Source organism: Patagioenas fasciata, chromosome 14 (assembly GCF_037038585.1).
Source record: "Patagioenas fasciata isolate bPatFas1 chromosome 14, bPatFas1.hap1, whole genome shotgun sequence".
In the NCBI taxonomy this organism is placed as follows: Eukaryota; Metazoa; Chordata; class Aves; order Columbiformes; family Columbidae; genus Patagioenas; species Patagioenas fasciata.
The window spans coordinates 10185379-10209726 of NC_092533.1; the positions used below are offsets into that span (position 1 = coordinate 10185379).

General features: G+C 44.4%; 1 protein-coding gene and 1 long non-coding RNA gene across 2 annotated transcripts; both read right to left on the minus strand.

The window, feature by feature from the left end:
* Positions 1-8497: 8497 nt before the first annotated feature.
* On the minus strand, positions 8498-12708 carry LOC139829111 (uncharacterized). Its single transcript, XR_011741386.1, has 2 exons — positions 12421-12708; positions 8498-10955 (listed from the first exon to the last, which is right to left on the minus strand). It is a non-coding gene; the product is annotated as an uncharacterized lncRNA (long non-coding RNA).
* A 2415-nt stretch (positions 12709-15123) lies between these two features.
* On the minus strand, positions 15124-23981 carry UBE2B (ubiquitin conjugating enzyme E2 B). Its single transcript, XM_065849318.2, has 6 exons — positions 23824-23981; positions 20543-20623; positions 19820-19845; positions 18651-18740; positions 16968-17056; positions 15124-16165 (listed from the first exon to the last, which is right to left on the minus strand). Exons 1-6 carry the CDS (start codon positions 23865-23867, stop codon positions 16037-16039), a joined length of 459 nt encoding a protein of 152 aa, XP_065705390.1. The 5' UTR covers positions 23868-23981; the 3' UTR covers positions 15124-16036.
* Positions 23982-24348: the final 367 nt, after the last annotated feature.

Here is a 24348-nt window from a genome sequence, read left to right on the forward strand (position 1 = left end):
AAATGCCTTCATAATATGCACCAAAAAAAAACCCTGTCTGGGACTAATCCCAGGGAGAAGAAGAAGGCAGCTTGTCCTTCATCACGCGGAGGCAAGAAGTCAATCACAAAACCACCTGAAAATTGTGGAGCTGCAGTCACCTGCCTTTGTCATGCTAGACAGGGCAAGTTCTGAGGCTGTGGGAAGGCTCCTGATGGATGGGGACAGGTCCATGTCCTGGTTCCTGCATCCCGCGAAGATGTCCCACAGAAGATCTACGTGTTGTCTGACACCTCACTCATGGGGCATCTCCTGATAAGCTCTTGCTGAGCACACAAGGAGATGTGCATTGCAACAGCTCCCTGCTGACCCTCGCAAAGTGTTACATGATGTTCATCAGCTGGAAACAGGTAAAAGAGGCATCTGCTCTTGGGACGTTTTCCTCCTGGCTTCACACAGTTACTTCTTGTATCTGCTCTGGTCCCTGTACCTATTACCAGCAATGCCTGGCCAGTGCAAAACCGCAGGCAAAGGGATTTTGGCAGAATTTAGAAGGTCTGAACTGACGTCAGTGTTTTGTTCGTGTATGCTTATGTGCAGGAAGAAACACGAGAACCGCCCATCACATCACGGTTCTTTCCTCGAGCACCTCTACACTCTGTGAGTGCTCAGATGCTGCTCCCAGCAAGTGGAAAATCCTCGCAGTGGTGACACTCTAAGTGCCTTTTCTATTTAGTATTTAAAGACCACTTTTCTTTTTTTTGCAGGTTAGTACCCTTGAAACCCCTCCAATTCATACTGGAGGGTTTCCGACCTAAATAAAACCAAGGAGCTGAATGGGTCTCTGCAGACACCAACCACGACTTCTGTGTGTGGGCTCTGGTGTTACAGCTCAGGAATGAAACTCTGCATTCCAGCTGCTAGAAGACTGTTGGATACTCAAAACCCATCCTCACTTGAGCTCCACACTTGAGGGTACTTCACTTTATAGTTTAACCCTTGAGGAATAATGCCTGAACCAGTGTGCTGTGCACAGGGCTCTCAGAGGAACGGCTAAAAGGCTCGCAAGGCATTTACTCACACACAGACTGAGCGTACACACAGATTTAGATGATATGTTAAATATCTCCAGGCAATTCCATGCCCTTCAGAATCCACGTCACCACTCAGCTTCTACTTTAATTTTGTCATACGTCTTCTGGGCTCCCTGGTCACAGGATGTTTTACGATTCCTGCCCACAACGTGTTTGAACCACTCCTCCCATCACCAGCTGCGTCTTCTCTTCACAGCACTTAAACACGCATTTGCCTTTACTCCTTTCTGCTGGGGGTTTTCCAGCACCAGCAATCACTTGCAGAGACCAGATTTCCTCTGCTTTTCACCCAGATCAGCATCTTCGCCTCCTTCCAGCAAATTATTACAATAAATGACACTAGGTTGCTCCTCTCACAACTCTTTAAGCTCAGGCCTGGAGCGGGGAACATAAAGTTTGAAACAAACATCTGAGTCTTTATATGGTGAGGCATTAAATAATACAACAGCTTCATGAATTCAGGCAGAATTCAGAAGTTTGACACAGTGGAATCGTTCTAAACCTTCACTTTATACTTCCACACCTTGACGACACAGGAGGCTGATGATTCTCCAAGGGCTTTGCTGCAGAAAAAGTTGTATTGCTGCAGAACTTCACACGAATCCATAAACCAATACAGTCTGACTGGAGCAAGGACTGCGCACACGCTTATTTCCATATCAAGTAGCTTATTATGGGTTAGTCAAATGTGTTCCCAAGCAAACCAGGAAAAATTGATATTACTTGTATTGATTTAAATTTAGACATCAGTTGTAGCGAGGCAGTTTTCTGCTAGAGCTGATCTGTGACGAGCGAGACGCCAGCACAGGGAGCTCCATCTCTGGCTGCAGAGCAATCCTCTGCCATTCCCCAGCACCTCATCTTGTGCTCAATATGTTGGTGCTCTCTCTGGAATATGGCTGTTGGTGTGAATGTGTTCATGCCGTACCCTAACACCTGTCTTCACAAAACTGCAACGGTTTCACCTTCGCTTTATACGCTTCACCTTGACTTCTGATGGGATGTGACACTGGTAGGAAACAAGATTGTACAGAATGGTGTCCAGCTCTTACTTGGATGGAGCAGAGAAGTAGCCACTCTTTCTCTAATTTCAGTGATTTTTTTCACTAATTAATGTCTATTAGATTCTGAATCCTTTAGATTCAGAGATAAAAATGATTTTCAAAGCTCAAGGTACCATAAGAAGCAGGAGGTCAAGGCTTTTATAAAATCAGACAGCATACAAATTATTCTTCTTCAGTAAAAAACCCTGAGTTGTGATTTTGTATTATACCTTTTGCTGCAGAAAAAACCCTAGGATCTAGGAGTGGCTAACACACAGAACAGAGGGTGAGGAGATCACAATTTCAATGTGTTTTCCTGGTTATTTTAGTGACTTGTTGAGTAAGAGAATGAAGAATCCGCTCCATTCCCGGCACTTGTTTTGAGTCTCTGTGCTGTACTCGGTGCTTCATGGCACCGCTGTGAAGCCTTCTGCAAAGTTTTCAGACAGAATACGTCACAGAATTATACATATTACCATAATTATGCACGCATATGCCGATGCATTTTTATTAATTGAGTAGCCAGCCAGGAAAATTTCAGTCCTAATACATCTCAGAAAGGTGCTGTCACCTGATGTTGACACCCATGGAGACGACATTTGCCCGAAGTAGAGGAACTGGGAGGATGGATCCATCAAGGTGAGACATGAGGAAGCCCTTTCCCCTGGGAACAGAGTGGGAACAAATGGAAAAATTTATTCTGGAGAGTAAGTGAAATTCCTGTTACCAGGACTGTTTTAGCCATAAGCTGGTGAAGAGATGAAAAACTGACATCAGAATGAAAAGTGCTAGAAGCAGCAGAAACGCATGCAACTGAAAGGTTAGCAATTCGGTAGGAAAAAGGAGGAAAAAAACCCTGCAGAATCTTCACTCTCAGCAAAAATTTAAGGAAAAATCCAACAGATTCTGTTTAAAGAAATCATTTACAGCAATTTTCTTTACTCCGAAGTTATAGCATGCATGTTCTCATTCCAACTGAATAAGAGAGCCTTTTTGCTGATGCAGAACACATCTCACTAGTTCATTTTCAGTACAATGCACAGAGAATTAGGTGCACAATTCCTGGTAACAAGAATGGAGATTGCACCCATCTCCTTCCTTCCTGCACATCGCAAAATAAATAACCAGGAGTGTATGGCAGAGAATGCGAGACACATAACTCTTGCTTCGGTTATCAGGAGTCGAAGGGCTATGGTTAAAATCTGTCCTAAACCAGAAGAAATATTTATCTGCTGTAGCAATTCCTCCTATCTACCATTTACAAGACCTATGACCGGCCTCAATATGCAGCAGTTGAATACAAATCAGGCTGCCAGCTCTGTGCCGTGCAAAAAGAAACGCCTGAATTTTACCTTCTTGGGGAATAATGTAAACACCAGCACAATCACATGTCTTGCTTCCAGTGTAATCTCAATCAGGGTGCAATTCAATTCTGTCAGGCTTTTGTAAATATGTGACTGACCTTTTCAAGTGTGTGACGTGGGCTTGAGCGAGGCTTCGCTGGCTTCAGTGTCTGCCTGATCTGCCGAGGTGATGAGCTCCTTCCGCGCTCATTGAGCTCATCGGGATTTAAAAGCAGAGCTGAACCCTGAGCACTCAATTCAGCATCAATGAAACAAGCGTGACATTGATCCTTGACTTGGATGGACACAAGGGTCTAAGCCAGAGCAGTAGCAGAGCTATGTTCAGTCACTTAGGGAGAGAAATGGGTTTTTTTCTTGTAGCATAAGGCAGAAAATATCTTATTGAGAAAATGGTTTATGACAAAACTCACAGCCTACTTGTAGGATTATAATGTCTGTTGGTTTGTAGATTCTTCTAAAGGGTCCATCTCCCCAGCTGAACTGAACATGCTGGATCCTTCCCTGGCACTTGGGCCATCACTCTTTATTTTAAAGCCTTCCCCTCTGCAGAGCGGAGCAGCACGTCCAAATCCCCTATTGAAAATGGCCTGAACTAACCCTTAAGCCCTGTCTAGGACAGGAACAGTCCTGGAAGGTGTTGATCCCAACCAAAATGGCACTAACAGCGGGAAGCAGAGGCAATGGCACCGTCCTCTAATTTGGCTCAGCTGCAGCCAAACTGCAGGGGATGAGCCCCTGGAAGAGCCACCAGCTTCCCAGCAGCATCGTCCCACCACTGACCACCACAGACAGCTTCTGGGATGTACATATGGGACATTTTCAACTGTTAATGTCACTGTTGAGCCCTGTATTATGGTTTCCATCCAGAGGCAGTGGGCAGGTTTATCATACATCTTTCAGCAACAGCCTGTGGCTTCATCGCACAAAGGTCTTCGAGGAATGATTGTGAGATTTCTAACCAGCACTCCGAGCTCTGGAGTCCCCCTTTTGTTTTAGGAGATAGCTAAAACATGACACCCTTTTGCCAAATAATTGAAACAAACACCACCTCTTTGTTTTTAATTCAAGCCGATGGTGATGAGATAGATGCAACCAGATTCTGTAATCATTAATGTCTCTTATGAAGAGAAGGTTACCATATGTAAGACCTATAACTAGTTTTCAAAGATGGTTGACAAGAGAGAGAATCTTCCAGTAAATAAACTGGACCAAATTAATTCCTGAATTATGCCCTAAAAGAATGAGAGGAAACTGTTCTTGCCGTAAAGGATACAGGGCATCATTTCAGTCCTTCACTGTAAAAAAATCCCTGCAGTCACCAAGGAACAGAAAGATAAAACTCAGCAGTGTCTGTATTGCTAAAATGTGCTGCATTTCAGGCTCTCAGCAAAAGCTGCTTCTGTGGCATGTCCACGTGTTCATACAATCAGGGCACTCTCAGGCTCTGCCAGCGACGAATTGTGTTTCGCTGGCAGCTCTGAAGAGGAATCGTTTTCACAGAGAAGCGAGGAGCGGCCCTGCCCGCAGCTCCTGTCTCAGAGCCTCTTCCTACATCTATAAATAGCAAATCATCAGCTCACCTCCCGGGAGCATCTCGCGCTCCCTCACTTCGCCGCCTGCCTCTTTGCTGGAGCTGTCACCCTGACTCACATCTCCCCGGCGGATGCTCTGGGCAGGGAGATTCCCCATCCCTGATGTGCCATCGTGAAGCTATTAAGCTACTTAGGTTTCTACCACCTAAGCTGCTTAGGTTCCCATCACCACAAGTGATACGCTGTGGAAGAACCTGACATTTCAAGCAACATAATTACAATTTAAGGTCTCAGAGCTCCAAACCACTTAAGGTAACAGAGGGTCTGCATGGTTTTAATGACAACATTGAGCAAAAATGAAGTGTGAAAATCCCAGAGAAATGTCATATGCAAAACCAATGCCAAACATAAAGCTATGACCATGCAGGGCTGCAACATTTCACTGATACTCTTGCAAAATTCCCTACCACCCAAGCTACAGGGTACCAACCTCTTTCCATTACATCCAGCTCCCTGCTCAACAAAAATATTGTTATTTACACTGTAAACCAAAACACTCTGTTATTCTTTGCATAAGAAACACACCAATGAAGAAAGATGTTTCTCATTGTAATAGACCACTAATTTCAGACTATATTATAATTGCTGAAATGACTGTAACTTCAACATCAATCTAATCTGGGTTGCAAACTAGTATAATGGTCTTACTCATGTATTCATCAAAGCACTGGATTGTTTGCACTAGAAAATCTCCAGATAACCTGCTTACTCGGTGACACTCGAGATATCTGTCAGGCCCTAATATTTCATTTCCTGAATAAATGTTTCATAGACTCCGTACTCTGGCAGTGAAAAGAGGAAAATATTCTTTTGATCATTCATTTGAAGTATTTTTTTCATCCTTTAAAAAAGAATGTAAACGAGCATGCAGCCAGCAGTAAGACAATTAAGTTAGATAAACTGATATATGGAGATTTAATGATGTTTTGTATTCTTTAAAGTGATGTAAAACCAACGAGTGCCGCCCTTCTCCTGCATACACCTAACCTCTATTTTGCCAGGTTTAGAGATGAAATGTCCCTGAAGATGTTGCCTGAAGTTTCCATTCAAGGTGAGCGCTCATAGTGAGGCCACATTGAGCTGGTGTACACCCCACACTCAACATCCCTGCAGTCCCACCCTTGCGATCCAGGGCAAATTAGAAGATTTGGACCTGAACGTGCCCAGTGTTTCACCAGCTTACATTGCCGGGAGTCCTGCCCTGCCCGTACCGAATTCACAAACAAGAAGTCTCATGACTGATCCAGAGGATCTTTTTCTCATAAAATAAAAATACTGGAAAATTCCGTATTTGTTAATGTAACGCATAGGAGAATGTGGTGACATTAATACCCACAGAACAGTAGGGTGAGAGTTGCAGGTCCATCCTTCTTGGGGTGGATGTGCATCAGCAGAGCTCAAGAGCTCATGGGGGAGCTCGGCTGCTCTTCGGGTTGACCCTCCATAACTCTTACCTGCTTGGTAAGCAAATATAGTTTCTGGGAAAGAAGAAAAACAAGCGGCAATTTAACTTGCAGTACTTCAGAATACTTGGAAGAATCCTTTTAGAAATACAGAACTGCAGGAAAATCAAGGTGGAGATCACCTGGCCTGTGCATAGCGTACTGTGTAACACGGGTTTGGAGCTGAAATGCAGAAACTGAGTACAATTTGGGTTCTTGCTAGAGGTGTGCATAACTCCGTAATTATATTTTTGTATTAAATGTACAAATTGCCCAACTTATTTATTTATTACAATGTTAGATAGTTCATAAGCAATAGTGAGACTGCTAGCTTTCTTAGCAGTAATTATCATTTTGGTATTTTCTTTCCTTCTGTGCCTGACCATGTTCCCTGTCATCACCTGCCTTATGCTTGTGCTGAAAGCCCCTTAGAATAAAGACAACGCGCTGGTTTTGTTTGTGTCAAGCCAATGGAATGTAGGCCCCTGGCCACGACCACACAGCTGAGACACCATAACAATTCAAATACTAATATGGCAACAGAATCCAATGTCATAGATGGAGAACTTGTTTCCATGCTACTTTAAAACACCAATAAATAAGAATTCTACTTCTGCTGTTGTTTGTTATGTATTTTTATCAAGGGAGCCAGTTGTAACAAGTACAACCCTGGGTTGGTTAAAGCTTATTTCAAGTTAATTTAAAATAATGCACCCTCTCTCTAGACTCATACATCTTTACAAAGAAAATGGCAAGCAATCCAGAACATTCAAAGTATAATGACATTCAGATGTGTCTAGACATAAATAGCAACTTCTAAACCAAGAATTTGCCTCTGGAGTCTTTTCAGTAAGTCCTCAAACAGAAAATATTTAAAGGAAGACCATGATAGTATAATTTCTCTTTGTTTAAGGCAAGGATGGAGTGAATGTGTCATAAGGCACTAACAAAGAACAAGAGAAATCTCAGTGAGCCAAAATGAAAGGACTTCATTACAGACAAAATCCTCACTCAATTTAAATCAGTCATAAATCTGCTGACTTCAGTAGCCAAGGATTTCATGACACAGCTTCAACCAAAAACAATTTTCAGCACCACACCGTGCAATTTGAGGCCTCTCTTTGGTTTTGTTTATTTTTTTTTTTCTGTAAATTACTAAGAATCTTCGTACACAAGAGCTGCAGGATCCGGCCCCCGCTTGTAGCCGTGGCTGGAGCTGGGGCCACCAGGGGCTTTCCAACACCCCTTGAGCAACATCCCAAACTTCCAGAATGGAACAACTCTTTCTAAGCGTGAGGATACTAGAGAACTGTTGGACTTTCACTGCTACGATTTAGAGTGTTCTAACAAATTGACATTAGAGAGTGCCCTGAGGAGCCACTGGATCACAGTGATGAGCCACCCAGAGCTCTCTCCGGCAGGAGATGTGAGGGTCACATCCCAGTTTCCAGGAAAAAACACCAGCAATGAGTGAAACCAGGAGGGCTCCACCTTTGCCTCGTGGGTTATCGCACCGTAACCACACTCCCTGCCTTATCTGCAAACACAGCAAACTCAAAAAAGATGGATCGCAACACAAATAGCCAGAATTCCTCCTTCTTTATTTCTGTATACAGAAGAGCAAGCATGCAAACAGAACTGGGAACAACAAACTGAGTTCTCCAGTCTGCTCGTTTCCCCACTTAATAGAGGGTATGTTTTGCTCCCAATTCAATGGAAAAATTCTTTTAGGTCTCCATGGGAACAGCATTGGGTCTATGATACTTAACCGTAAGTACCAAATTCTATAAGCTTTGGCTGAAACTTTTTAATGTCCTTTTAAAATATGTCTGTGGATAAAGAGCTTCAGGCTCTTGAGCCAATAAAGTCAATGAAGCAGCTTTGACGGGCATCAAAAGTTCACTTGCAAACTGTTCTACAAAATAGTTACTGGAATTTAGGGAAAGCGAGCACAAAGAAAACACTGTAATAACTGACACAATGACCCTTTCAACAAGGACAGCAAGCCGTCTTTTTAATGAAATTGGACTTAACGTACATTTGGACCAGACAGTGAAAGGAAATCTCTCACCAGCACATCACAAGGCCAACAATGTGTAAACAGATAATAGCAAGAGCTGTGTGGTTCATAATTAATTCAAAAGAGATGGCATTTCTGCCTTCTTCCCGGTTTGGGTCAGGCACTGAAGACAAGTTGCCTCTCAGTCTGTTTGAAGTACCGTATTTCAGAACTAAATCCTTCAATTTCCATCACAATAGCAATAACATGAAGTAGTAAAAATAACAATATTTACATTTACTGGACATTGTATTTATGTGGCAGAATTCTGGGCAAAACCCTGAACCCATAATCTTCTCTTCACACCCAAATAAACTTGAAAATGAACAGAGACACAAATAATGAATGAGTTGTGATGATAAGCAACAGTGTTACTGATAATATGATATGGAAATCAAGCAGTTCAAAGTTCAACTCGTAGCTTCGAAAACAGCATGGACACCTCCACTGATTTGTAAGCAAGGGTTTATTTAGGATAAAATCAAACGTGGGTCTCAGGTGCTTGGGATGCCCTCACTTTGACCAACCTATTCCCCAGTAAATAGGAATTTGGTCCCCATGGGGTGCGGAGGTGCTGCCGTGCAGGTGGAGCCGCTGCCCGGGCTGCCGTCCTTTCCCAGCTCCGCAGCTCCCCAGCCCAGCCCGTGGTATGTGTGCCAAATTGGCAGCTGTCAAAAATTATTCAGCTTCGAAATGAATCAGACACGGCAGTTAGTGACCTGAAATGAAAAACAAGGAAAGGAACACAGGATCTTTTCAGTTCTGAGGGTTGAGGGCTGATGACCCCGCGCTACAGGTGGAGGCTTGGGCAGGAGGAGTCACCCCGCCTTCGCTGTGAATGGCCTCTGCACCAAGGTCTCTAATAAATCAGTCGACACCATCATACCATAGTACTGCCTTTATACCATAGTGCGACCCGGCCCTGGCACATTTTTAAAGGCAAAAATAAATATATTTTATGGCATCGCTGATTTCCTCATTAAAACATTCACATACCGGGATTTTCAAAACGCACTTTCTCTTACTAACGTTTTCACTAGCTCAGAAAATCCCACGCTGCGTGCTTTGACCACATCATAAAGAAAAAGGCTTCATTTTGGATGCTGAACAACAGACACTGTTTAAGAGTAGCACGGTTACTTTTTGGCAGGATCCAGCTTTCACACAGACCAGCTCAGAAATGCGACTCTGACACAAGCATTAAGAATGGATTCACCCAGTCACGGGGGCTGGAACATTACCATTAGTGGGACAGTACCAAATACAGAAGATACTCTGTCTTAAAAATCTTTGTTTTCAGTGCAGAAACATGGGAGAATGACAAGAAACCTTTAGGGAATATTGCAATTTCCACAGCCTGTGATGCTAATTACAGTCATTATCAGAGTCTAAAAAGTTCTGCGCATTTTTTGTTCTCTGCTCATGGCAGCTGCGGTATGAGACAAACTCAAGGTGCAATAACAATGCTAAGCACAAAAAAAAGCCCCAAACTCTAAACCCCATTTATTTTCAATGTTACTACCTAATTATTTAATGTTTCTATAATAACCAATTCAAAAAGCCCTCCAGTCTCCTATGCACACACACACACATGATCCAAGGTATATTGTTTTCCAAAATGACACCTTCTATCCTTGGAATGCACAGCAACAGCAGAACAGCACAAGGGGTTTCAATGCATTCTCTTAGTTCCTTTTTTATTTTTTTTTTAGATTTAGCTCCTTTTTCCGTTACCTCTTACACCATTCTTTCAATACGAAGAGATTTCCAGATTTCATGTTCAACAAAACTGTCCACGCATGTACAACAATGCAGAATTCTTCTTTGTTCTCCTAGTTTTGGACTGATTTCACCCCAAAACCTTTCGTGAAATAGAAACAATGCCTCCTAAATCACTCACCACTGGCTATATGGTGTTTGTATGGCCCAAGGGCCGGATCCACGCAAGGGTTTACATCAGCGACTAGCGCAAGGTCTGAGTTCACACCTTCTAATGACAACAGGTGCCCCACAATGGATCTGTAAGAACACCCCAATGCTGCAGCCGACAGATGCATTTTGTATTCTGTTGAACTTCTTTGTTAGAAAAATTGACGAAAGCAGGGAGGGAAGGCCAGATAATTCTTTTATCTAGTAACTTAAATAACATCAACCAGAGTGCTGGAGCTGCTCACAAACAAACCCATCTGGAGCCTCTGGTCACTGGTTTCCCACTCACAGCCCAACCAGCCTCTCGGTCTTTCATCCATCGAAAGGAGCGGAGGTGGAGAACGGTGCCTCGTCAACTCACATGCAACAGCAGATTGGCTGTTCATTACATCTTTCCTCTTCCAAAAAAACATCTTTAAACAAATAAGTCATAGCATTTGCCTGGGACAGCTTCTGCAAACAGTAAAGTGCTCAAATAAAATAGAAGGCAGGGGAGTCTGGGCAGATGACGAGGCTGTTCCTCTCCTCAGCATTGTGACCTACATCAACAGCTATTCTCATGGACTTCTGACAGGCTAAACACGAAGTACTTTGCTATCTGTCTATATTACCCTGCCTATTTTATTTTGAATAACTGAATGCCGCTGTAGTGATCAGGGAATCTTCCTTTTTTTCTTCCTGTAAATTTTTTATTAGGGACCTCCTAATCTCTAAATATTTAAAGCTTTATTTGTTTGACACATTTAATTAATTGACTATTAATACAAAACCTCCCACAAAGATACAATGGATATACCACCGCAAGCTGTGATTTCTTCACTTCTCACAGCCTAAGGCCTCGATTCTGCAATTACACACATTTATCTGTGCTACAGCGAAGAATCCCAATGGGACGACTCACACTAGTGAAGTTAATCACATTTGTGAAGATCTGAGTCCCACAGTTTTGGCTTGGGACCATATTTGGATGAGACATCTTCAGGGAACCAAGATCTGAAGAGAGCAGCACCAGCAGTGCTGTGTTTGAAGCTTCTCATGAATAACGTTAGCAGGATAAACCTGAAGGCGAAGGTGTTCTCGTACTTGAAACTCTGAGGAATCACCACGAACTACTCAGACCTGCCCCTGGTCCTTCCTCTTGACCTGCCCAAAAGTGCTGCAGGTCTGGACGCCTCCACCTCTCCTGTAAAATCAGGTGAGTGACGTGCACATATAGCACAAAAGGGCTGGGAAGAATAATTTTAAAATGTCTTCAGAGTGATTTTAGATCTTTACATGGGATCCCACAGAAAATAAGTGATTATGAACTGTGTAATATTGATGAACCAAAGCCCTGGGAGAAGCTATAAAACCAAAATCTGTGTAACCATCAGCACGTCCTTAATTAATCCCACTGTCCCAGCAAGCTTTGTGAACGACATTGCCTAATTAATTGCTTTAAAAATCAAGCAACCCAGCACACTATTAAGAAATTAACCATGCCACAAAGTTTATCATGACTACGCTGTGCTCTTGTGAATCGGTATACTTGAATTTTTTTGTCCTTTAATTCCACTGGACTCCTGCTCTTTGCAGCATGAAGAGGCAAGCGCAGTAGCTGTGTTCATGCTGCCCTTTATCCACAGTCCTCACCCGGTGCTTTGGCAACAGAAACTCTTCAGACACCCACTAACAGCATGCGTATTCGGGGGATTCTCTCTCTCCCGAAGGAGGGCTGAATTACACCAAATTCCTGACATCTGGGTGACAGACCAACAGGAGCGCTGGAAGGGTCTAAAAGGTGTATAGACCAGGTTCTCAGGGACATGGTTCAGTGCCAGAGCTAGGTTATGGTTGGACTCGATGATCTTGAGAGTCTCTTCCAACCAAAATGGTTCTACGATTCCATGAAGCCCAGCCCGTGGTGGCTCCAACCCACCTCTAAGCAAAGGCTTCGTACGAGGTTTCCCCGAGACCCGAAGGCACCGAGCTGTCACCGAGCACGGTTATGGCAGCTCGCCCGACACCACCTCCCCGGGGCCCTCCTGAGGCTTCGGGGCTCCCCCAGCCGCCCCTCCGCTCCGCCCCGTTTAACACGTCCCACCGCTGCCGGCCCGGGCCCGCGGGTGAAGCACGAAGGGCCGCCCAGACCCGCGGCCACCCCGCCCTCCGCAGCACCGGCCCCGGGGCAGCGCGGAGGCCCCGACCCGGTCCGCAGCTCCTCCAGCCCGGGCGCGCCTGCGCGGCCCCGCCCGCTCCTCCCGGGCAGGGCGGCGGGGCGGGCGGAGGCCTTGCGGAGCCGGGCTCCGGGCCGGGCGGGTCGGTGGGCGCCGGGAAGAAGCGGGGTAGAGCCGGGCTGGCAGCGCGGCTGCCCGGGGAAGGGCGCGTCGCCGGGGAGCCCCGCGGGCTGCAGACGGCTCGGGGTGCCTGGCAGTACGTACCTGCGCTGCGGTTTAAATCCGCAGCGGAAGGGTTAATGTGTAGACACGCCGGCGGATCCCCGAGGAGCGCTCCTGCAAGGCAGGGCTGCTCCAGGGCGCTCCCAGCCGGGGCAGGGCCGGTCCCTACCGCAAGTGAGAGGACAAAAAGAAATGGCCTCAAGTTGCACCAGGGGAGGTTCAGATTGGATATTAGGAAAAATTTCTTCCCAGAAAAGGTTATAAAGCCCTGGAACAGGCTGCCCAGGGATGTGGTGGAGTCACCATCCCAGCAGAGGTTCAAAAGATGTGGGGATGAGGTTCTTGGGGACACAGTTTAGTGCCAGAGTTATGATTGGACTCGATGATCTCGAGGGTCTGTTACAGCCAAAATCGTTCTACATGGGGAGCAGGGAAAGCAAAGGAAGGAGGAAATCCCACCAGCCTAAACATCAGTACAAACAAACCAGCTGGTGATGTTTTGCCACCAGCTGTAGGAGGAACCCAAGTCCAGGCTGGTGACACCAGGGAGCCAACAGGGAAAAGAGTGAAGCCACCGCCTGTTGCGGGAGGTGGGCTTGGCAGTCATTACGTGCTTACACCATAATCAACAGGCTCATTTTGCCTGGCAATTGAACTGTTTCTCTATCAAGTTTTAACTGATTTTAATCTATACTCCATTTTCAATGTGTACTTCAGGAGGGCTCACGGGAGTTGCCGAGTCCTTTTCCCCAGCAGCTCTAGGGGGACGGTGTGTGCTCTCCTGCACACTCGGGACTCCCACCTCAAGAAACACTGGTTTCTCTTTCCCAGCATCAAAAACCTGAATTCTCACCGTCGGGCTGGTCTCATCCAGATCCTACAGCCATAACAGTGTTAACATGTGAGATCTGGGCAAACAAGGGAACTTCCAACTCCACAACACACCAGGAATATATAACTTTGTGGGACAGCAGAACGTTTTCCACCCAGGCTTTACTCGCTGCAGGCTCCAAACCCTGCCTACAACAGAGAACACCACTTGATGCCTTCAAACATGTGCGTGCCCATAATTGTGGGCCCCTGCCCGGGCCCTCTGCGTTAGCAGTGCTGATCGCTAATTAAAACTCCTTCAGCTCCAATTCCGTTTCTCAGACATACACTGCCTCCCTCCCAGATACACTAAAAACATCTTCTGAGCTTCACCAATCTATAACTAGGCTAAATTGGCTGTTCGGGAATAATTAAATGAATGTGGACTGTAATGAACGGCAAATCTCACACGTGTCAAAGGAACAAAAATAGTGAAACAGGAGGCAAAATTAAAAACCGAAATCTTCCAAGTTCACACTAACTCTTAGGAAGCTTTTTCATACTATATTTGTGAACAAAAATCTCTGCACTGATGCTGCTTTATGCCATGTAACACCACTTTCCTCGTGTTACTGTAATCGCACAGTATTCAAAAGGCAAATTGGATCCTTTGGGTTTCTCTTATTAATTAGACAAGACTGAAGAATTTTTAAACACGAATCCACTGACTCAAGGAAAGCAAACTGACTTAGCAAGATTGCAGTTTAGTATTACGTAGCACTGATGTTTCTGAGCCTTTCTACACCAGTTACAGTTTTCTAACAGTTCTTATCTAAGGTAGAATAGTTTTGCACCACCAGCTACTAACACAGAATGGTTTGACTTTATTTCCAATTGCTGTAGCGCTGCTCCTATAAGTCAAAACCAACTTTATGAGCAGGTATGAGGTGTAAATTGATACTCCTGTTTCACTACATCAACGGAGACTTTTAGTAATCACTATTGCAAATAAACAATGTGTTCTTTTCTAGCCGAAATAAACCTCCATGGCTTGTCAGGCCACACTGAGCTGTATTTTTCTGGTCTGGGATTGGGGGGGTCTTAGTACACACATAATGCTGGTTGGAATTTTGACAGCAGGACTACAATTTTGCTGCTGGGAGGGAAAAAACCATTTAAAAACGGTCTAATTCCTTCCTGTGGTCAGCCAGCCTGGCTTACAGAATACAGTAAGAAGTTACCACACCAGCATTTCCCAAAACAACCCCAAACTTCTTTAAAACTGGCAATTTAAGAGTATGTGGAACCTCTGTGATAGAGACACAAGACCTGACCCTGTGGTACACAGCCAAGTTCCGAGGAATAACGCCACTAAATCTGCAGACACGTTTCCTTCTGTTGGTGATTAACTTTTTCCCTACTTCAAGGGAAACTAATCGGACACCTCTTTAATTATTTGATAATAATTAGATATTAGATAACAAGATATTAAAAACTATATTATAGTATCAGTGTGGGAATATAGGATAGATTTAGATGACAACATTTTACAACTTGGTAAAATACAATCTCCCTGAAAAATAAAAGTTATTAGAATACATAATCATCAAGCCTGGTCATCCAGGTCCTGTTTGCAACTCTGCCATTGGTTTAAAGTAGGACTTCCAACAAAACAGTTACAGCTGCTTCCCCATTTGTAAGTCAGCAGCTGCCAACATTGCTGTTCCTCATACAACTGAGGACACAGAATCAAGTGCTGGTGCAGAAGCAGAGACATCCAGTGAAGACAGTGACATCTTGGATTAACTTTCCTGTTGGTAAAGTGCATGGTGTAACTAGTGTGTAGCAAAAGGCAAAACCGACTAAAAATGAGCCCTTTGAAAGAGATACAGAGCGAAAGCAGAATGTCTTGCACTAAGGTTATGTATTTAACAGTTTTACATGAAATATTTATATATAAAAACTTTGTTAAGTGCTTTTTTCCAATTTAAAAATCTAAAGAATTCAAAAATAAGGCATTCAATATTTGAAAAAGTACAGATTTACAAAATGTGTATATTCTGTCATGAAAACTCCACACCAACATTATACACTTGGAAAAAAAATACAAACAGGATATATTACAAATTTATGTAGCAATAACTTAGTTCATACCATGCAATAAAAAGTACGTTAATCAGGATACACAAGCTTTTAAGTTTCCTAAACTGGAGGGCTTAATTTTGGTTGCAAATGAGTTTTTATGCAAATTCTTAGAACTGTGGCACTTGAAATTTCTGGTAGCCTTTATACTGAAAATTAAATCGTACATAATGATTATGAGGAGGGAGAGTAACAGAGCAGCTGTTACGAATCATTCCAACTTTGTTCGACAATAGCTGAAACTCTTTTCTCATATTCACGTTTGTTCTCCTGGTAGAGTTGTGCCGCCTGACTGTTTGCTGGACTGTTTGGATTAGGTTCATCAAGTAGAGACTGTAGACAGGGGAAAACAAAATGTGAGACAAACCAACACATTTTAAATCAGGGAAAAATCAACTTACAGCTTTCAAATTACATGTGTTTCAGGAGGCAGACATGACTCACAAGAGCCCAGTTGAAAAAAAACCAGTTAAACTCATGGTTAGATACCCATAATTACATTGCTGAACCTCAAATTATACATTGCATAAGCATTAGCACTGCGTGCACTTCTAGGTTCACAAACCTAACAGATACATGGTCATTTTTGCCAGTTAGCAGTACGATGCTAATTGATTATTTAGCATTTACAGTACTATCGTCATTCAGGACTAAAGAGGGGTTTAAGATACCTCCTATAAAACTTCACTGCAGAAAAACAACCATGCAGGAGAAAAGAAAAATGTGCATTTTTGCCGTGCCAGGCCACTTTTACTTATTCCAAGTAAAGCAAGTTTCAGCAGGATTGTCTCCTTGAGGACTTCCTAGGGCAAGGCTTCATGCTAAAGCTTACAGCGTTTCAAACACCAGGCAAATTTCTACATCTGATGTCCTACCTTTACAAAAACAGTTAAAAAGGACTCAAAATCCATAACTGTCTTCCCGTAAAAAAATAAAATAGCAGTTTTGTAGCTCAAAATTAGTCATTACATAGGTCAGCACCATGACCTTTATTTGATGTAAAAAGCTACTGCTTAGCTCACAAGTATTTGAAGTCCCCTTGATCCAGATACCTGCTAGCCACATCACTGAGCTGTGTATTCTGGAATAGAGATAATGACAACATAATTATTTGCCAAAATAGATGCAAACTTACCTGAATTGAAGTTAAAATAGATGAAACATCGTATGTTGGACTCCAACGATTCTGAAGAATATCTAAACATATGCTACCATCCGCATAAACTGTAAATACAACACAGATTATCATTTAGAAACTCAGATTTATTTTATAGTTGGTTCATTACATGCTGTTCAAGGCAGAGTCACTGTTCTGATCCAGTCTGTGCTTAAATTAACATTTTAGGAAAGAGGACAGCAGTTATGTCTCACAATCTCCTGTAGTCTGACTTGTATTTTGAAGGAAGTAACAGAACGCTCCAGAGGAAAAGAAGGAAAGTCTGAAGATTGTGGCATTAGCACAGAACTGGTAGACTTGGTTTCTTGCTCCTCTGGTGTGACCTCCCAGCAAGACATTTACTGCAGGAATGGAATCCACGGCACCAGCCACAGATCATGGAGTCTGAAGGGACTCACACACTGAACAGAGGGAGTTCGTGCCTTGTTCTCACATACTCTACACTAATTATGAGAGACGCTAAGGCAGGTAATAGAAAATACTGGAAAGTGTGCCTGAAACCCTACTGCTGTCTGGATACCTCTCAGTACAATCACAGAAGCATAGAATAGTTTGGGTTGGAAAGGACGTTCCCAGCTCCCCAAGTACCACCCCTGTCATGAGCAGGGACATCTTCACCAGCTCAGGTTGCTCAGAGCCCCGTCCAGCCTGGCCTGGGATGTCTCCAGGGATGGGGCATCCACCACCTCTCTGGGCAACCTGGGCCAGTGTTTCACCACCCTTAGTGTACACAATTTCTTCCTCATGTCTACCCTGAATCTCCCCTCCTTTAGTTTAAAACTATTGTGCCTTGTCATTTTAATACAAGAGCCTGTATGAATCAGATTCGTCACTCAAACTCCTATACCCCAACAAATCACAAACACCTTGTCAGAGGCACACTGGCACGCGTTTTCTGTGACAGATGAATGGTTAAACAGCACTGCTGAGAAAGTCACCAAACAGAAGCCAAGGTTACCCCTGTTCAAAGAGGGCTCAAGCTACAAGAAATGCAGCAATGGGCTTACGCTTCAGCCCTCCAGTTTATATTCATCTTTGCTACAGAGTCGTGGGGAAAAGCAAAAGGCACGGTTTGTGTTTTCTGCATGCAAGAAAGTGCTGGAGCAGGAACCATGGCACTGTCCTCATAACGCTGCCCTTGTTACAGGGTTTGGATCAACTGCGCTTCCCTATGACTGTGCGTTCTCACCTTCTGCCCTGAGCTAGTCTTGGTTGGTACAGTGAACCAAACGAGGGCATAGACTTGGCTGAAATCTCGCCTGACAAATAAATAACATTTGGCTCAGTCAGTTCCCCACTCAAACGCAGGATGTGGCCACACACACCCAATTGCTGTGAAATAGAAGGGGGAAGGAATCTGCAGCCAGAATCACCTCTCTAGGCCAAGCTAAGTGCAGCTGCTGCAAATGCTCGCAGGCTTTGCTACCGAGGCTGTGTATTGATTAAAAAGAGACAGAGAGCTGCTCCTTATAGCATCATAATTCTTAATTTTTCATCAAGCAGTTTCTGTCCCAGACATCTCCTTAGGAGACAGCAATGAAGAGAGATGGAGAGCTGTTAGGCATTCTGGAGCTTTGAAGAATACATGACCACACAGTAATATTTATGGGTATTACGGCTAAATAAAAATGTTTTACTCACCATTTGGATGGAACATTTTTGATAAAAACCTAACAGTTGGAGGCTTATTTGGATATTCTTCTGAAAATTCTATTACTAGTTTAAAAGTACCTGTCCAAACAAACATAAGTACAATCAGGTAACCAAGAACAAAACACCTCCTCCAGGAATACACACAACGTAAGTTAATTTAGGTGCCCCATGATCAATATTTCTCCTCACCATTAAATACACAAACAACACTGGGTCTGTTTTCTTTTAATATATTTCAAGTGATAATGGAACTACAGAACTACTACTTAGCGATATAATAAACCCAGCAGCAGCAGCTGGTGGAAGCTTGGAGCCTCACAGTATACAAGGCAAACGCAGCCAGATCCAACATCAATTATTCCACCCCAACTCCAACTCCCCCTGCCTTTTTCTGTGACCCAACATGCCAGTTCCAGGGACTTTGGTGACTTTAAGGCGTTTCATTAAGAAGGCACAGTGGTGCCAGCAAAGAAACACCGGAATTTCATAATCAGCAATCTCAGGCTTTGGAGCTCATGACTGATTCACTGAAAACCTTTATTATGGATCAGTGAATAATTTACTGTAACTGCTCCAACCCAACACAGAGAAAAACCCATCTGCTGCTGATTACTGCAATAATAGTATAATTATTAAACTCATTATTCCTCATATGCCTAAGGGAGGTTCATTACACACCAACTTTCATGTTTATGTACAAATTTGGTATTCCCTCCCCCTCACTGAGTTCTATATTTGAAACAATTCAAGATCTTTCACCTGTTCTTCATTAACAGAACAGAGATGAATCAAACATGCCACAAAGAAGAAACCAGAACAGCACCCTGTCTTCTTGTGCTTAGCTATGGAGATGTGAAAACACATCTGGCAGCATCAGATCAACCTCCCCCACTAAGAGCTCTGGTATATCTGTATAAACAGCTCTTGATACAAGCATTTCCTCGCAGCTTTCTAACTAACCATCAGCCCCTGTAACAAGGCATTGCTTACATCCAAATATGTATTTTTACCGCCAACAAGACTTTCCTCCTTCACTTGCTTGCTTAGTTTGTTTCAAATTATATACAGATAACATCTATTATTTTTTCAAAGCAGAACAATGTTAACACTGGTAATACTTATAAGAATGACAGAGGATATAAAAGTTAGTGGCTTACCGTCTTCAAAAGGTGTCCCTTCTGGCCTGAAAGGTTTTAAAAATAAACTCCAGTTAAAAATGATCATTACCTACTTCTAAACAGGCACAATAAATGTATATCTTCTCTCTCATCCTCCCCAAGTATCCAAATGCAATCCCCAAGAGCTCTGTTGTATCTAACACACATTTCCATAGCCAATCTGCTAGCCCAGATATCTACTTTATCGTCATTGCAAACAAAATATATGCCATGACGTGACCAGATGGGACTTAATGAGCAAATTACTAGCAAGCATACTTCAGTTTTATGAAGGATACTGAGGCAGTTCCTGGTCTGTAGGATGTGTAATGCAACTTCCTAGACAGAACCTGGACCTAATTCTGCTGGAAATCAATCCAATCACTGCTAATACATCTGGATTTAATGGCTGAGAACATGCGGCTCTTAGGTACTTTAAAGAGAAAGCCTGTTTTTTCATAACCCAACTCCTACACAGTCTAACCTATTTATTAAACCATATGCAATCTTTATTCAACAACAACAAAAAAAACATATTTAATTTTTTCTTTCCTATGTGTTCCGTGTTACCCCTAAAACCAGATTTTTACTGCAACAGCTTGGTCATTTTTCTAAGTTTCCCAACTTAATGTACACAAAAGAATAACTGTAAAAATAAACCCCAGGTTTCATTATATTTAGCCCTTTGATACAGATTTTTTTATAGTGATCAAAAACTCTTACCCAAATATAACTGCATTCCATTGCATTATATTATTCTCAGATGGTGCACCACTGACACCCACAGGAGGGTCTTCTTGCAATCTAAGAATTACAAATATAGAACGACAAGCTTTGTATCAATGAAATACTTCCACTTGCAAGTATAATTTAACAGCAATATCCACATTTGGTAAATATTTTCTCATTCCAAATCACAGAATACACAACGCATTCCACGCAATTTATCAATACTCCAAAAGACAAACCTAGAAGATGATGCGCATCAAGATTTTCTTATGTATTACACCCACACTATAACAGCCCAGCAGGTCAGATCGAGTGTGCAGGGAGCAAAGCATTAACTCCAAGAGTAATTTAAGGTAGAGGTGCAGCTGGGACTGGCAGTATTACACCATGAACTACAGGACAGCGATTGCTGCTGGCTGTGCCGAAGGGAACGAAGGGCGAGCCCAGGCAGTGACCTGCAGCGCCTGGGACTGTCAGCACAGCTTCTGTGCTCCCAGAGCCGCCTGCGTAATGTGGCTAAATTGGGTATGAGCTTATTCTGACTGGCAAGTCGATTGACTCAAAAGGGAGAGGGGGGGAAACCCATGTACTGCTCCCTCTTCCCGCTTCAACAAACGTGTTGGTATCTAAAGTAATTGTGGACGCATTTTAGATTTTTAGTTCCTTAATCCTTGGACTAGGGAAAAGCACGTTACTTATTGAAAGCCACATCAACCTGGACCATACACAACACACATCGCAACTAAAGAATAGGATTGAGACACTCTCCTTCTGCAATTTGCCCAATAAAACCCCTTCAGTGACAGCTCTCACCCACCCTACTTGTTCAGCTTCCTGAATTTTGCAAGAATAAAGAAAATGAAGTCACTGCCCGTGCTCCAAAAGCAATTATTTAGTGTTAACACGGGGTTTGACCACATCACAGTACACCCTTACGAGCAAGTCGCCACCAAAAGCCCTGCAGACCAAGTATCAAATTCTAATTAAGGTGGGTGTGCGAATGCAGATTTGTTTAGGGCAGACACTGGTGTGCAGCCAGAACATTGGTCAGGTCGCCTCTGATCTCCGTGTTCACATCCCCACTGCCCCAACACACCCAGTCCAGCCAGCTTAGTATCAACAGCATAAGCCGCCGACTATTTTGGGCAGGCAGAGGAGGAATGGGGCTTCTCACTGTGTGACAGCCAGGCTGCACGCCAGCAATAATGTCCAAGCGTTCAGCCGGACTAATGTATCTGAAGGATGGATTTGGTTTTTAGATCAAGCTAAAAAGCTCCCATCTACCCTGCTATCAAAGGCTCCAATTACTGAAAGGTTGTGGCAAGGACTGAAAATTAGACCGATTCAAACGGGGTCTGGAAATCTTTAACAGCCAGGGAAAATGTGTTCAGAGCCTCTTTTCCAACAGTAAAAACTAAAAATTAATTGACTTGGTTTTCTTTTGGTTCAGTCCAACAAATTAGACGAGATACAAAAATCTGTTGAGCTGTTTCTCTCTTCACTGCTCTCGACAATCACAATACGCAAAATAAGTTTGTATTTAATAAAGTGAATCAGAGTTCAGAGCACACAGTCTGTTTTTTCAGTATTAGGTATTATACAAATAATATAAGGCTAAACAAAAATAGAACTTATGGTAGAAAGGAGAAAAGTAAAAAAAATAACATAAAAAAGTTGCATAAGCTTTGGGGTATTAAAGTTGTCATACATTTGACAAATAAATTTGATTTACTTAGTGTTTATTTAATTATAATTTTCCACAGCTATCAAGTCTTCTCTCCACCTTACATTTCAAAGTTATTAAACCAGTTATTAAACCTTCTAAGATTATATAATCACAAAAAACATGTCTGATTGCAATCCTGAAAAGTTACTTAGTTCCTCACCCTAAAAAAACCATAAAAAACACCGGTTCATGTGATCTGTGTAACCAAACACAAAAGACTGAGCATCCTCTTTTGATTTGAACAGGAATCAAGCAACACCTGCTCAGCAAACACCACCACCCAAATACAACAGAGGAGACAGGTTCCACTCTCAAAACCCTCCAACTTCTGGTAGATTGACAAATCAGGCTTTTACAGCTGCTGTTTTACATGCAGTCACGTAAAGAAACTACACCACACGTCAACTGTTTACTGATGTATTTTCAGATACTGGTCTAACACAGCTATGCTAAAAAAAGAGTCACTATCAAAGCTGACTCACCTCCAACAACTTACGAGCGACTCCAGTCCCGGGAAATCATACAACGTTATTGTAAAGCCTACAAAAGACCCCCCCACCTTTTTCCACACTATTCTAAGTGTGTTTACATGTCAGACTGGAAATAAATTATTCTAGAGTTTGTGGTTCAGTCATTAACATTTAAAAGAGCGCAACTAATAACTGCATCTTCAGCAGTTTGCGTATGTTGTACAGGAGAGTCTTGATTGAAAACCTTAGAATAGCATGCGCACAAAAACATTAAAGGCCATCTTACTTTTTTAATTACATACAGACAAATAAAGCGTTTGCTAATTCTTTGCTCTTCATTTTCAGATCTCCGTCCCGGACTGCGCTTATTTTCAGGGCCCGTCAGCCCAGTAAGCCCCAAGCGCCAGCACAGCCCGGTCCCTTCGGAACACCGGGCCAAAAGCTTGTGCGAGGAGCGGGGGCAACGGGAGGCACGGCACGAACACCCGGCCCCGCACCGCCGGCCCCCCAGGGCAAGGGCAGCCCCGGACACTCACACCTGACCCGACAGCCACCGCAGCCCCCGCCCTACCGCCCGCGGGGGGGGCTCCCCGGGCCCTCCCTATGCGGGCGGCCGGGCCCTGCCCTTGTTTTGGAGGCTCCGCTTCAACTTTTATCCTCAGACGCCCCCAGCCGTCGACGCACGGGCGAGGCGGGCGGCACAAAGCCGGCCCTGCAGGGCAGGATCCCCCGCTCCCCCTCCCAGCCCCGCTCCCCGAGAGAGCGATGGGCGAAGCCGCCGGCTCGGAGCGCTCCGGCCCCGCGGCACCCAGCGAGGGAGGACCCAGGAAACAAGGGCTCGGTGCCAGCCCCCCGGGCACAAAGGAGCGGGGCCGGAGGGACGGCCCGGGACACGGCGCCCCCGTGCAGCTCCTCGCCGCTGCCCGCGGGGACGGCTCCCCCGGCCGGGACAGGGACGAGCCCCGGCCCCACAAATGGCCGGGTCAGGCCCGCAGCCGGGCGACGCTTCCCCCGCTGCCAGACCGGCCCCATCCCCCGGGAGGTCCCCCCCCTCCCCGCCATGCCGGGGTCCCGCTCACCTCTTGAAGTCGCGCATCAGCCTGCGCCGCGCCGGGGTGGACATGATCGCCGCGGGGAAAGAGTCCGCGGCCGCAGCGCCGCCTCCCTCCACCGCCGCCTGCACAAACAACCCGCAATGGCGTCTCCCTCCGCGGGGGGCGGGCCGCGCCGCTGGGCCGGCCGACGTCGCGGGCGCCGGGGGGGCGGCTGAACCCGGGCCGGCCCACCGCACCGCACCGCGAGGGGAGGCGCCTGCGCGCAGCGCTGTCCCGCGGTACCTGCGCACGTCCAGCCGGAGAAAGGCGGCAGGACCGGACACTGCAGTACGCGGCTCCGTGAGTCCGGCTCCATCACCCCTGCGGCAGATAGAGTTTTGTTTTGGTTTAATTACAGTTTGGGGCTTAAAGAAAGCAGATTTTAGCAAGGGCGAAACAGCAACCTTCTGCTTTTAACTTGGAGCTGCTGAACAACCTCAAACTTGAAATGGCACAAGGAGTGAAAAATCGTTTTACAAAAGTATTTGTACCCACTTGGTTTATGCTCTG

Coding starts and splice junctions, on each gene's coding strand:
- UBE2B (XM_065849318.2), bottom strand. CDS start 23,867: ATGTCCACCCCGGCGCGGCGCAGGCTGATGCGCGACTTCAAGAG. Junction 20,624..23,823: donor CTGATGCGCGACTTCAAGAG/GTGAGCGGGACC, acceptor TGTAATTCTTAG/ATTGCAAGAAGACCCTCCTG. Junction 18,741..19,819: donor AGGGACACCTTTTGAAGACG/GTAAGCCACTAA, acceptor TTGTTTGGACAG/GTACTTTTAAACTAGTAATA.